Source organism: Oncorhynchus tshawytscha, linkage group LG11 (assembly GCF_018296145.1).
Source record: "Oncorhynchus tshawytscha isolate Ot180627B linkage group LG11, Otsh_v2.0, whole genome shotgun sequence".
NCBI lineage: Eukaryota > Metazoa > Chordata > Actinopteri > Salmoniformes > Salmonidae > Oncorhynchus > Oncorhynchus tshawytscha.
Genome location: NC_056439.1, coordinates 44,341,483 through 44,355,190, shown reverse-complemented (window position 1 = coordinate 44,355,190; position 13,708 = coordinate 44,341,483). Strand labels below are relative to the sequence as shown.

General features: G+C 44.8%; 1 protein-coding gene across 1 annotated transcript in view; it reads left to right on the top strand.

Annotated features, from left to right (window-relative positions):
* LOC112262044 (gamma-aminobutyric acid receptor subunit rho-1-like) overlaps positions 1-8,663 on the top strand; it is a 24,567-nt gene extending 15,904 nt beyond the window's left edge. Inside the window, exons 6-10 of the mRNA XM_024437717.2 lie at positions 5,943-6,025; positions 6,163-6,303; positions 6,547-6,699; positions 6,925-7,121; positions 7,911-8,663. Of these exons, the coding sequence (XP_024293485.1) occupies positions 5,943-6,025; positions 6,163-6,303; positions 6,547-6,699; positions 6,925-7,121; positions 7,911-8,228 (892 nt within the window). The 3' untranslated portion in view covers positions 8,229-8,663. The remainder of the gene's footprint in view (positions 1-5,942; positions 6,026-6,162; positions 6,304-6,546; positions 6,700-6,924; positions 7,122-7,910) is intronic.
* The last annotated feature ends 5,045 nt before the right edge of the window (positions 8,664-13,708 follow it).

Genomic DNA, 13,708 nt, shown 5'->3' with positions numbered 1-13,708 from the left:
TGTAATATTCATCTGAATGCAGACGACACTGTTATATATGCCATTGACCCACCTGCTGACCAGGCTATGTTAGAGCTGCAATCTGGTCTTGTTACTTTACAGAAAGCCCTGGTAGTTTAAAACTTAATTCAGGCAAAACTAAATACATGTTTTTCTGTAGTCCTTCAATGTTTCAGATGGACTACATATGTATTCTATCAAGGCACAAGGCGAGACCCAGGTGCAGACACAGGAGGAAGATGGTTGGAGTCTTACAATGTTTATTAATCCAAAAAGGGGTAGGCAAGAATGGTCGTGTACAGGCAAAAGGTTGCAACCAGATCAGAGTCCAATAGGTACCGAAAGGCAGGCAGATTCAAGGTCAGGGCAGGCAAGATGATCAGGCAGGCGGGAAAGTAGTCCAGAGTCAGGCAGTGGTTAAAACTGAGAAGACTAGCAAAAGAGAATAGAAAGGGAGTATGGGGAAAAACACACTGGTTGACTTGACTAAAGATACAAGACAAACTAGCACAGAGAGACAGGTAACACAGGGATAAATACACTGGGGAAAATAAGCGATACCTGGTTGGAGTGGAGACTATCACAGTGACAGGTGAAACAGATCAGTGCATGACATATTCATTGGATGGTTCTCCCATTGATCGGGTTCCCGCCTACAAATATCTGGGCATTTGGATTGACAAAGACTTTGTCACACCCTGACCATAGTTTGCTTTGTATGTTTCTACGTTTGTTTGGTCAGGGTGTGATCTGAGTGGGCATTCTATGTTGTGTGTCTAGTTTGTCTGTTTCTGTGTTTGGCCTGATATGGTTCTCAATCAGAGGCAGGTGTTAGTCATTGTCTCTGATTGGGAACCATATTTAGGTAGCCTGGGTTTCACTGTGTGTTTGTGGGTGATTGTTCCTGTCTTTGTGTTTTGCACCAGATAGGACTGTTTAGGTTTTCCATGTTTATTGTTTTTGTAGTGTACATTTACGTATTAAAAGAACCATGGACACTTACCACGCCGCATATTGGTCCTCTGATCCTTTTCGCCTCTCCTCTTTGGAAGAAGAGGAGGAAATCCCTGACAGAATCACCCACCACAACAGGACCAAGCGGCGTGGTAACGGGCAGCAGCAGGAGAAGCAACAGATGCAGCAGCAACAGGAGCAGCAGCAGCAGCAGTGGGAGAGGCTGCACTACTTGGAAGAATGGACATGGGAGGACGAATTGGATGGTAAAGGACCCTGGGCTCAGCCAGGAGAATATCGCCGCCCCAAGGAAGAACTGGAGGCGGCGAAAGCGGAGAGGCGCTGGTATGAGGAGGCAGCGCGGCGTCGTGGATGGAAGCCTGAGAGTCAGCCCCAAAAATTTCTTGGGGGGGGGGGCTCACAGGGAGTATGGCTACGCCAGGTAGGAGACCTGAGCCAACTTCCTGTGGTTACCGGGGGGCGAGAGAGACCGGGCAGGCACCGTGTTATGCTGTGAAGCGCACGGTGTCCCCAGTGCGGGTGCATAGCCCGGGGCAGTACATTCCAGCTCCGCGTATCGGCCGGGCTAGAGTGGGCATCGAGCCAAGTGCCATGAAGCCGGCTCTACGCATCTGGTCTCCAGTGCATCTCCTTGGGCCGGCTTACATGGCACCAGCCTTGCGCATGGTGTCCCCGGTTCGCCTGCATAGCCCAGTGCGGGCTATTCCACCTTGCCGCACTGGCAGGGCGACCGGGACCACTCAACCGGGTAAGGTTGGGCAGGCTCGGTGCTCAAGAGCTCCAGTGCGCCTGCGCGGTCCGGTCTATCCGTCACCACCTCCACGCACCAGCCCTCCGGTGGCAGCCCCCTGTACCAGGCTGTCTCTCCGGTCTATCCTTACAGGGGCTCCCTCCTCTCCAGCGCTGCCGGAGTCTCCCGCCTCTCCGGCGCTACCAGAGCCTTCCTCCTCTCCAGCGCTGCCAGAGTCTCCCGCCTCTCCGGTGCTACCAGAGCCTTCCTCCTGCCCAGCGCCGCCTGAGCCACCCGTCTGCCCAGCGCTGCCAGTGCCGCCCGTCTGCCCAGCGCCGCCAGTGCCGCCCGTCTGCCCAGCGCCGCCAGTGCCGCCCGTCTGCCAGGGGCCGCCAGTGCCGCCCGTCTGCCAGGGGCCGCCAGTGCCGCCCGTCAGCCAGGGGCCGCCAGTGCCGCCCGTCAGCCAGGGGCCGCCAGTGGCGCCAGTCAGCCAGGGGCCGCCAGTGCCGCCAGTCAGCCAGGGGCCGCCAGAGCCCCTCTGTCCCGAGCAGCCGCCCCTCTGTCCCGAGCAGCCGCCCCTCTGTCCTGAGCTGCCACTCCTCTGTCCTGAGCTGCCGCCCCTCTGTCCCGAGCTGCCGCCCCTCTGTCCCGAGCTGCCGCCCCTCTGTCCCGAGCAGCCGCCCCTCTGCCCAGAGGCGCCAGACCCCCTCTGCCCAGAGGCGCCAGACCCCCTCTGCCCAGAGGCGCCAGACCCCCTCTGCCCAGAGGCGCCAGACCCCCTCTGCCCCGAGCAGCTGCCCCTCTGTCCCGAGCAGCTGCCCCTCTGTTCCGAGCAGCTGCCCCTCTGTCCCGAGCAGCTGCCCCTCTGTCCCGAGCAGCTGCCCCTCTGTCCCGAGCAGCTGCCCCTCAGTCCAGTAGGGTCATGTAGTAGGGTCGCCGTAGTTAGGAGGCCAAGGAAGCGGACAAGGTGGCGGACTAAGACTATGGTGAAGTGGGGGCCACGTCCAGCACCAGAGCCGCCACCACGGACAGATGCCCACCCAGACCCTCCCCAATAGGTTCAGGTTTTGCGGCCCGGAGTCCGCACCTTGGGGGGGGGGGTACTGTCACACCCTGACCATAGTTTGCTTTGTATGTTTCTATGTTTGTTTGGTCAGGGTGTGATCTGAGTGGGCATTCTATGTTGTGTGTCTAGTTTGTCTGTTTCTGTGTTTGGCCTGATATGGTTCTCAATCAGAGGCAGGTGTTAGTCATTGTCTCTGATTGGGAACCATATTTAGGTAGCCTGGGTTTCACTGTGTGGTTGTGGGTGATTGTTCCTGTCTTTGTGTTTTGCACCAGATAGGACTGTTTAGGTTTTCCATGTTTATTGTTTTGTAGTGTTCATGTGTACATTTACGTATTAAAAGAACCATGGACACTTACCACGCCGCATATTGGTCCTCTGATCCTTTTCGCCTCTCCTCTTTGGAAGAAGAGGAGGAAATCCCTGACCGACTTCATGTTTAAAAAACATACTTTTGAACTAGTTAAAAAGCTAAGATTTAAAGTGGCCTTGTTTTTCCCTAAGTAGCAGATTGCAGTCAACTTTCCTGCGAGTTCTTGATTATGATGACACTGTTTACCAGATTGCAGCAGCCACTACTCGTAAACCTTTGGATGCTGTAGTGCCATATGTTTTATCACTGGTGACAGGTTTAATACTCACCACTGCATTCTGTATCAAAATGTTTTCTGATCCCCCATTAAAGTCCCATAGATCAATTAATTACTCCCTTTTTGTTTACAAAGCCCTACTACACAAGCTTACAACTTACCTAACTTCGTTGCTAATGTATAAAAGAATGAGCAACCAAACCCGCTCGCAGGATTGAACTCTTGAGGTCCCTCTGGTCTTGACCAATGTAGGTAAATCCTCTTTTAGTTTTAGTACCCTCCAGTGTTGGAATAACCTACAAAATTCCTTTCAAATTGATTCCTTGGTGCTACTAGGGCAGTTTAGTTGTTTCGATTGATTGTAGTGGTTTATTTGTTAAAATAGTTGTGTTGAGGTTGTGCCTTGTGGTTATTTGTATTAATCTTGTTTTAATTGTAATGTAAATTGTTTTTCCTGTTATGAGAAAATGTTTGTACTCAGGGCACCATTGGGAATGCGACCATGGTCTCAATTGGGCTACCCTAAACAAATAAAAGTTTATAAAAATGTGAATATTTCTGTTATGGAACACCTCTGTGCGTGTGCACAAATTCAATTTCGCATTGCACTCCTTTTAAACAACGGCCTTTTTTTAAAACTTTGGCAAAGCGTCAAGTGTATAAAACTATGTGCACTGGATTCGTAATATATTCTGGTTTTGGAAACAGAAATATTTATTGAGATCAGATGTTTCATCGATGAGAAAATGTGCTAAATGTCAGGCCAGTTTTACCTACTTCCATCCTCTCCCACTGCCCATGACTGGTCTTCCTCTCACTACCATATTTGGTGGTGAGAAAACGTCTCTGTGTAGCATGTAGAATGTCACATTGACGTAACACTAATGGCAACGCAACGCGTACAATGGAGCTGCAGTGTTGCCACAGACAGAAGGGTAAACCCAGACACATTACATACAGGGGCTATAAAGCTGAAGTATCTATGCTTGTGTTGCCCAACAGTCCCCCACCCACTTCGCTTCCTTTCATTGAAAATGAATGGGGCTCAGTTGTTTCATCGCCCCCCCACTACACCGCTGTTTCAAATAATCAACTCAAGCTTTGATCATTTGAATCAGCAGTGTAGTGCTAAGCTGGGGGAAAAAAACAAAATGTGCACCCAGGGGGGTCCCAGGACTGAGTTTGGTAAATCCTGCTTAAAGGGGAACACCATAGCAAAAGGTTTTGCAGCGGAACACGGAAACAAGCGTTTCTTATTGGACAGGTACCGATAGCACCCCGTTTCGGAACGTTTTTGTGCTAGCTGAACACCACCTTGGTTTGATAACTAACCCTCAAGGGTGTTGGATTTAGTGCTGAAATCCTTTTCCAGTTGACGTATCGAGGCATATGAAGGAGGCCTATTTGTTGGACAGCAAAACAAAGCTATTGAACATGCTACTTAGTAATTATAAATGTCAGATCCTGTGTGTGCAACCCTCCTTGGTTGTTAAATTGGACAATGAGTTCATTGAATGGATGATATAAAGAAAGATCTGGTAGTGCATGACATAATTTGTCTGACAAAGTTAGGACCTTTTAGTGACAGCCATTTAATGAGACAGGTGGACAACACAGTTGTAATCAGGACTGTATGACAAACATTTTCCGTTCCCTTGCCAGTGTTCTTCATTGAACAGATTTAATCAACACCAGTCCAATTGTAAACAAGACAGCCGCCAAATAGAGACCTCATGTAACTTTCAGAGACATCGGATATAACATTCTGTAGACTCCTAGCAATTAGACCTAGATCACCTACATGGAGTTGACATTGGAAAAGCAGTCTCAATCCTCAACAACAATGTTCTGTTAAATTATTTGAACTACAAATACTTTTTGTTAAAGGCCCGGTAGATTCAAAATTCTGTTTTCCTGTGTTTTGTACCATATTTGTACACCAGCTGATGAAACTAACACTTTCAAAGTATGAAAAATGTAATCAGTGTTATTTCTACATAGGACATTCTAATCAGCAGGTTTTGCATGGGTGGAGTTTTGGCTATATTGGTGATAAATCATCAAGCGCCATATATTAATAGACCAATAACAAAGAGAGTTCCAAACTTCTCTCCCAATAAAAGCTCGTTTTCAGGTTACATATCACTCCCATCAGGCTCCTCCACTCTGGTGAATTGATCTCCGCACCACAATCCTAACTGTGGTTAATGCACTGTTTTGGTGCCCTTTCCCGCTCTGCTCAGACCTAGCAAAAGTATAGCTTAATAAGAAATAGTTTTTTGCTCAAAAGCTATTTTCTTTCTTTTTTACCATTATTATGAAGAACCTTTACAATAAGGTACTTAATTGTTGCCCAGAAATGATTTGATATTGAGATAAAAACTTCTGATACCTGGCATTTTCTGTTTCATACCCTATTCAAGTGAGCTTATAATAGGTATACTGATCCATTTCAGCTACAGCTCAGCATAAAGGCAACAAAAACAATCAAAGCAATTCACAATTATAATCATCACTTTGTATCCATATTAAATTCTGGTCAGGCATAAGTCAGGCTCTGATGCCACTTTTGTTCTCACAGAGTCACGGTCACGGCCATGTGCAACATGGACCTGAGTCGCTTCCCTCTAGACACACAGACCTGCTCGCTGGAAATAGAGAGCTGTGAGTGCACCTCTCAACTTTACTATTTACCTACACATCTCTGATGACATTTGATTATGTTTTTATCACATGATCAAAGATAAGCAATCATATTTATATGAGGTGTTCATTGGGGTTTTTGAACATTCTCTCGTCAGATGCATACACGGACGATGATCTCATGCTGTACTGGAAGAAAGGCAACGAGTCACTGAACACAGACGAGAGGATATCTTTATCCCAGTTCCTTATCCAGAAGTTTCACACCACTACAAAGCTGGCCTTCTATAGCAGTACAGGTAACCCTGAAGTCACAGATTGAGTAGATATTACAAAGACACGTTATAGCCCATAGTTGTATTTACAAAGACGACCGTGGGCCACATTAAATTGCCTTGCAGGCCACATTTGGCCCGCTGGCCGTGAATTTCAGACCCCTGCACTATGGGACAGGTGAAAAGGACTGGTGAAAAGGACTGGTGAACAGGTGAAAAGGACTGGATCTGTGTAGAATATCAGCTGTGTTGCTTTTTTCTTCTCAGGCTGGTACAACCGTCTGTACATCCACTTCACCCTGCGACGTCACGTCTTCTTCTTCCTGCTCCAGACCTACTTCCCAGCCACCCTCATGGTCATGCTGTCCTGGGTCTCCTTCTGGATTGACCGCCGGGCCGTCCCCGCTAGGGTCCCTTTGGGTAGGAAAGGCCTTTGCCAGAAGGACCAGGATGTTTTATTGGCTCTAGGCTAAATTGATATTTCCATGTTTTATTTGAGATATAGTACAGTTTTGGTGTCTTTCCAACAGTGATTGTAAAGATTGACATCAACTGTAAAAGATCAAGCCAAGACCAGGACTAAAAAGCTATTTCAATGGAGATCTGTCTGGGTAACTGTCTCTAATGTCTTTTGACTCTGTCCAGGTATCACCACAGTGCTCACCATGTCCACCATCATCACTGGAGTCAACGCCTCCATGCCCAGAGTGTCCTACATCAAAGCAGTGGACATCTACCTGTGGGTCAGTTTCGTGTTTGTCTTCCTCTCGGTCATAGAGTATGCCGCGGTCAACTACCTCTCTACCGTGCAGGAAAGGAAAGAGAGGAAACTAAGAGAGAGGGTACAGTTTATTTCATTTCATTTACATAAAATGTTGTTCTGCTTTTCTGTGTACTTTTATTTTTAGGACTACCTCTGGTGAACAACTTTGCATGCTGTATATTTCTCTATTTGCCAAATGTTGTGGCATGTGGAAATGAAACTGCATAAGATGCCTCAAGAGGAAATCAAATCAAATCAAATTGTATTTGTCACATACACATGGTTAGCAGATGTTAATGCGAGTGTAGCGAAATGCTTGTGCTTCTAGTTCCGACCATGCGGTAATATCTAACAAGTAATCTAACCTAACAATTTCAAAACAACTACCTTATACACACAAGTGTAAAGGAAGGAATAAGAATATGTGCATAAAAATATATGAATGAGTGATGGCTGAACGGCATAGGCAAGATGCAGTAGATGGTATAGAGTACAGTATATACATATGAGATGAGTAATGTAGGGTATGTAAACATTATATAAAGTGGCATTGTTTAAAGTGTTAAAGTGGCTAGTGATACATTTATTACATCAATTTTTCCATTATTAAAGTGGCTAGAGTTGAGTCAGTATGTTGGCAGCAGCCACTCAATGTTAGTGATGGCTGTTTAACAGTCTGATGGCCTATTTTAACTCACACAGCCCCTGAAAACTTTTCCTGCCACGAACAACCTTGTTGAGAAGCCCTAAGCTCGAAAATTACTAAATACATTAGACATCAGTAGATTTAAAGCCACTTAAGTTTTGCCGTTTCAAAGTATTGTCCTTTAATTCAACCTTTTTCTTTTTTACACCCCGCTATCTGCAGTTGCCGTGTACATGTGGCATCGGAAACCCTGACGACGCCATGTGCGACCCCCAGATCACTGGTTACACCACCATGGACGTCAACAGCATAGGGAACTATGGCACCGCAGGGAACTATGGGATGCCGGAGAACGGAGGCAGGCAGGAGAGGATGTTTGCCCAGGTGGTTCTGGGGGATCCCCAGCTCACGGGCCAGGTAAAGAGGCCAGGCTATGTGAACATTTGGATAGACACCCATGCCATAGACAAGTACTCACGGATGGTCTTCCCTGGTTCCTACGTCCTGTTCAACATCATCTACTGGTCCATCTACTCCTAACGCCTGGCAAATGGGGAAGGACCATACTACCCTAACACATCCACATGCTGCAGTTAGATCACAACATGTTCGATTTCATTAGGCACCAAACGGCACAAAATTGACTGAAACAGGGATCGACTACCTGAACTTGTCCAATAAGAAACACAAGTTTTCGTTTTTTCAGGGCAAAACTTTTGCTACATTTTGCAACAGTACACCCTCATGAATATAAAACAGGACACCACTGTAACTCCATTAACAGGGATAGCGGCCACGCAGAGAGAAAACATGTAATTGTTTCTGTTTTCAAGACAAAAGACTGAGATATGGATTATAAATTGTGAGGTGAACATTGCCTTCTTGACCCAGCCTCTTAAATGGACCTATTCATGTCCAGTACAGTGCATTCAGAAAGATGGACCTATTAATGTACAGTACAGTGCATTCAGAATGATGGACCTATTCATGTGCATTCAGAAAGTATTCAGACGCCTTGACTTTTTCCACATTTAGTTACATTACAGCCTTATTCTAAAATAGATTAAATGTTGTTGTTTTTCTTTCTCAATCTACACACAATACCCCATAATGATAAAGCAAAAGCTGGTTTGTAGAAAATGTTGCAAATTGAAAACCTTTGACACCTTTGACAGCGATTACAGCCTCTATTTGGGGAGTTTCTCCCATTCTTCTCTGCAGATCCTCTCAAGCTCTGTCACGTTGGATGGGGAGCGTCACTGCACAGCTATTTTCAGGTTTCTCCAGAGATGTTCAATCGGGTTCAAGTTCGGGCTCCGTCTGGGTCACTCAAGGACATTCAAAGACTTATCCTGGAGCCACTCCTGTGTTGTCTTGACTGTGTGCTTAAGGTCATTGTCCTGTTGCAAGGTGAACCTTCATTCACCCCATTCTGAGGTCCTGAGCACACTTGAGCAGGTTTTTCCCTCGATCCTGACAAGTCTCCCAGTACCTGCTGCTGAAAAACACCCCCACAGCATGATGCTACCACCATATTGCTTCACAGTAGGGATGATGCAAGGTTTCTTCCAGAAGTGATGCTGGCATTCAGGCCAAAGAGTTGAATCTTGGTTTCATCAGACCGGAGAATCTTGTTTCTCATGTTCTGAAAGTCCTTTAGTGCCTATTGGCAAATTCCAAGTAGGCTGTCATGTGCCTTTTACTGACGAGTGGCTTCCATCTGGCCACTCTACCATAAAGGCCTGATTGGTGGAGTGCTGCAGAGATGGTTGTCCTTCTGGAATGTTCTCCCATCTCCACAGAGGAACTCTGGAGCTCTGTCAGGGTGACCATCGGGTTCTTGGTCACCTGCCTGACCAAGACCTTTCTCCCCCGATTGTTTGGCCGGGTGGCCAGCTCTAGGAAGTCTTGTTGGTTCCTAACTTCTTCCATTTCAGAATGATGGAGGCCACTGTGTTCTTGGGGACCTTCAATGCTGCAGACATTTTTTGTTACCCTTCCCTAGATCTGTGCCTCGACACAATCCTGTCTACGGACAATTCCTTCGACCTCATGGCTTGGTTTTTGCTCTGAAATGCCTTGTCAACTGTGGGACCTAATATAGACAGGTGTGTGCCTTTCCAAATCATGTCCAATCAATTGAATTTACCACAGGTGGAGTCCAATGAAGTTGTCGAAACATCTCGAAAATCATCAATGGAAACAGGATGCACCTGAGGTCAATTTCGAGTCTCATAGCAAAGGGTCTGAATACTTATGTAGATAAGGTATTTCTGTTTTTTCTTTTTTATAAAGTTGAAGGAAAAAAATGTAAAACCTGTTTTCACTTTGTCATTATGGGGTATTGTGTGTAGATTGATGAGGAAAATTATTAATTTAATCCATTTTAGAATAAGGCTGTAACATAACAAAAGGTGGAAAACGGGAAGGGGTCTGAATACTTTCCTAATATGTACTCTTTCCATGTGTATTCAAGAAAAACGTTATAAGGGTTTCTCATCATTTCCACTGAGCCACCGGGTCAAGTTAATTTGTAGATACTGTGGTTAGCTAGACGGTAAGGGTTTAGGATTGTGTACAATATTATCAATGACTCAGACGGACCAAAGGTAGACTAAGGTATTTATCCTCCTGGCTTGGAAACACTATATAAATTGGGTGCAGTATTTTTCTGTGAACATCCTCTGAGATATTTCAGTTGCACTATGATTGCTCAAACATTATGCATCAGATTAATTAGCAATGATAAACTGTTGCTTGGGGGCTGAAAAACCATTTGAGATAGCACAATGTTTTGGGAATGTCAAATTTTGAAATACAATGTTGTTTAGACATGATAATATTCTCTGAGACAGTTGTTTGACATTGCGACATCTATGACTACGACTATTAGCTAACTTGGCATGACTATGACTTTGTTAACTTGGCATGACTACGACTATTAGTTAACTTGGCATGACTATGACTATTAGTTAACTTGGCATGACTATGACTATTAGTTAACTTGGCATGACTATGACTATTAGTTAACTTGGCATGACTATGACTATTAGTTAACTTGGCATGACTATGACTATTGGTTAACTTGGCATGACTATGACTAGAGCTAGTGCCCAGGAGAATGCTAGCCTCTGTTAAACTCTAAATCTGGAATTTCCAGTGATATCTAGAATTTTATTTTCGTACTTGCAATTTTGTAATATCATATGAACACACTATTTGGATGTTTTGTAATGTTGCTTCTACTAGTTTGTTGCTAAGCAACTTTGTTACTTTTTCATTGTGCACTTGACAATAGCACAACTACATGTTACAGTAATAAATGAGCAATGCGATTCACTACTAGTGACTACTACAGTACTACATTTATGTTATTTGATGCCAAATCACAATCTTTCTCACTAATTTGATACTGTTGTCACGGTGAAACATACGAGATGGGAGGTGATCAAAAGACATAATTTTGAAGCTCATATTGTCTATTATATACTGAGGCTTTGAGATTCACTGTAGTAGTAGTAGTTTTAGGTTTTAGTATTTTTCCACTTTGATGCATTTGAATAAATAACCTATTAGATAACCTCTCATATGGCTACTGGATATTATTGTCTCCAAACAGGATGGATATATTATTGTCTTACTAGGAGAGATCGTGTCCCAAAGCACCCCTTCTTTTTACAAGTAATATCAGTATGATCACTCACACGGTCACACCTTTGGAAAGATATGATATGAATGATCTGTTAAAAACATTTAGCTAATGTCATGTTTTCTGAGAAAGAGAAAGTCATTGAATCTGAAATGGAAGAACATATGTTGAACCAGGCTCCTGCATAGTTAAGACATTTAATTGCAATGGTGTAGTGTCTCATTAGAAACTTTGATTGAAGTTTATAGCGTAGTGTCAGTGCATGGTTCAGTGCATCAGAGCCAATGTAAAAGAAAGGGTGGATCCCAAGGCATAGATTTTATAGACAAGGCTACGTAGACAAGACTACGTAGACAAGACTAGGTAGACAAGACGACATAGTCTGGTGCTCTTTCATGCCGTCCCTAGGAGGGGTACGTCACTTGAGTGGGTTGAGTCACTGATGTGATCTTCCTGTCTGGGTTGGCGCCCGCCCTTGGGTTGTGCCGTGGCGGAGATCTTTGTGGGCTATTCTCAGCCTTGTCTCAGGATGGTAAGTTGGTGGTTGAAGATATCCCTCTAGTGGTGTGGGGGCTGTGCTTTGGCAAAGTGGGTGGGGTTATATCCTTCCTGTTTGGCCCTGTCCGGGGGTATCATCGGATGGGTCCACAGTGTCTCCTGACCCCTCCTGTCTCAGCCTCCAGTATTTATGCTGCAGTAGTTTATGTGTCGGGGGGCTAGGGTCAGTTTGTTATATCTGGAGTACTTCTCCTGTCTTATCCGGTGTCCTGTGTGAATTTAAGTATGAGCTCTCTAATTCTCTCTTTCTAGCCCTAGGACCATGCCTCAGGACTACCTGGCATGATGACCCCTTGCTGTCCCCAGTCCACCTGGCCGTGCAGCTGCTCCAGTTTCAACTGTTCTGCCTGCAGCTATGGACTCCTGACCTGTTCACCGGACGTGCTACATGTCCCAGACCTATTATTTATGAATATTTGAACATCTTGGCCGTGTTCTGTTATAATCTCCACCCGGCACAGCCAGAAGAGGACTGGCCACCCCTCATAGCCTGGTTCCTTTCTAGGTTTCTTCCTAGGTTTTGGCCTTTCTAGGGAGTTTTTCTTAGCCAACGTGCTTCAACACCTGCATTGCTTGCTGTTTGGAGTTTCAGCACTTTGAGATATCAGCTGATGTTCGAAGGGCTATATAAATACATTTGATTTGATTTGATACATAGACAAGACCAAATAGACAAGATTACATGGACTAGACTATGTAGACAGTTGTCATGACGTTGGCCTGGGGGGTAGGTTTATGACAGTCATAAATACCTCTTCCCCCCCTTAACTGATGTTACATTTGCAAAACCCTTGGTTAACATAGAGATTCTGGGAACATCAGAAGGTGGGGGAAATTAACTATATTCTGGTAATCCGACCAATGGAACATATGCGGTGGTACTTAATGAATATGATGTCAGTTCGGTTGTCATCTGAGACATTCTCATCAATGATCAGATGATGTAAACTCTACAGTGGAAAGTCTACACAACAGAGTTATCGGATTCACATAGAATTGTTGTTACATTTAAATGTTTGAATAATACATTATTTGTGATGGGATGAAATGTGATTTTAGCTTCTAAAATGAGAGATTTGGTTTTTCATAAGATAGGGCTGCTCAATCAGTGGCCCGCCCCTGTGAAGGGACATGGGCTATAAAACTTTTCAAACACGCCCTCCTCTCACTTCCTATATAAGTCCTTGACGACAATATAACCTCCTGTTCCGAAGATGTGAGGACGACGGTCTTATGTCAGAATGGTTCAGATAATAACTACAGAACGAAGCCAACATCAGCGTGAGCTTTAGTGGTGAATGGTATGAACTTTGAACTCTTATTCACGACAGAAGTGATACCTCCTAGCCATTGAGTTAGCAACAGCAGATGCAAACGCAGGTTAGGAAGGAACAGACAGAGTATCCCGTCTACCACACAACAACATTACTACAATGTATCCAATTGACAACCAGAGACATTCTTCAAAGGACTCGGTTGGGCAACACGGCCTTCCATCTACCACCAACCTACCGAAGCACAGCTCAGAATAAATATTTATTGCATTTTCCTTTCCCAAATGGGCGGTAATTTAGAATGCATAAGATACTGTATTTACGATAGCACAGCTTCGGCCTTTGTTCCTCAGTCTTCCCGCTCTTTCACTCAACCCCAGCCCTTTTCCTTTGTGTAACAAGCTGTCATATCTGTTCCGCCCGCAAGGGACGTTTTCCTTTGTGACGTAATTTGTAATCAAGTTATGATTTAAATATGTGTATGTGTAATTCTGTGTGATTAGTTAGGTATTTAGTAAATAAATAATTAAACCCAATTT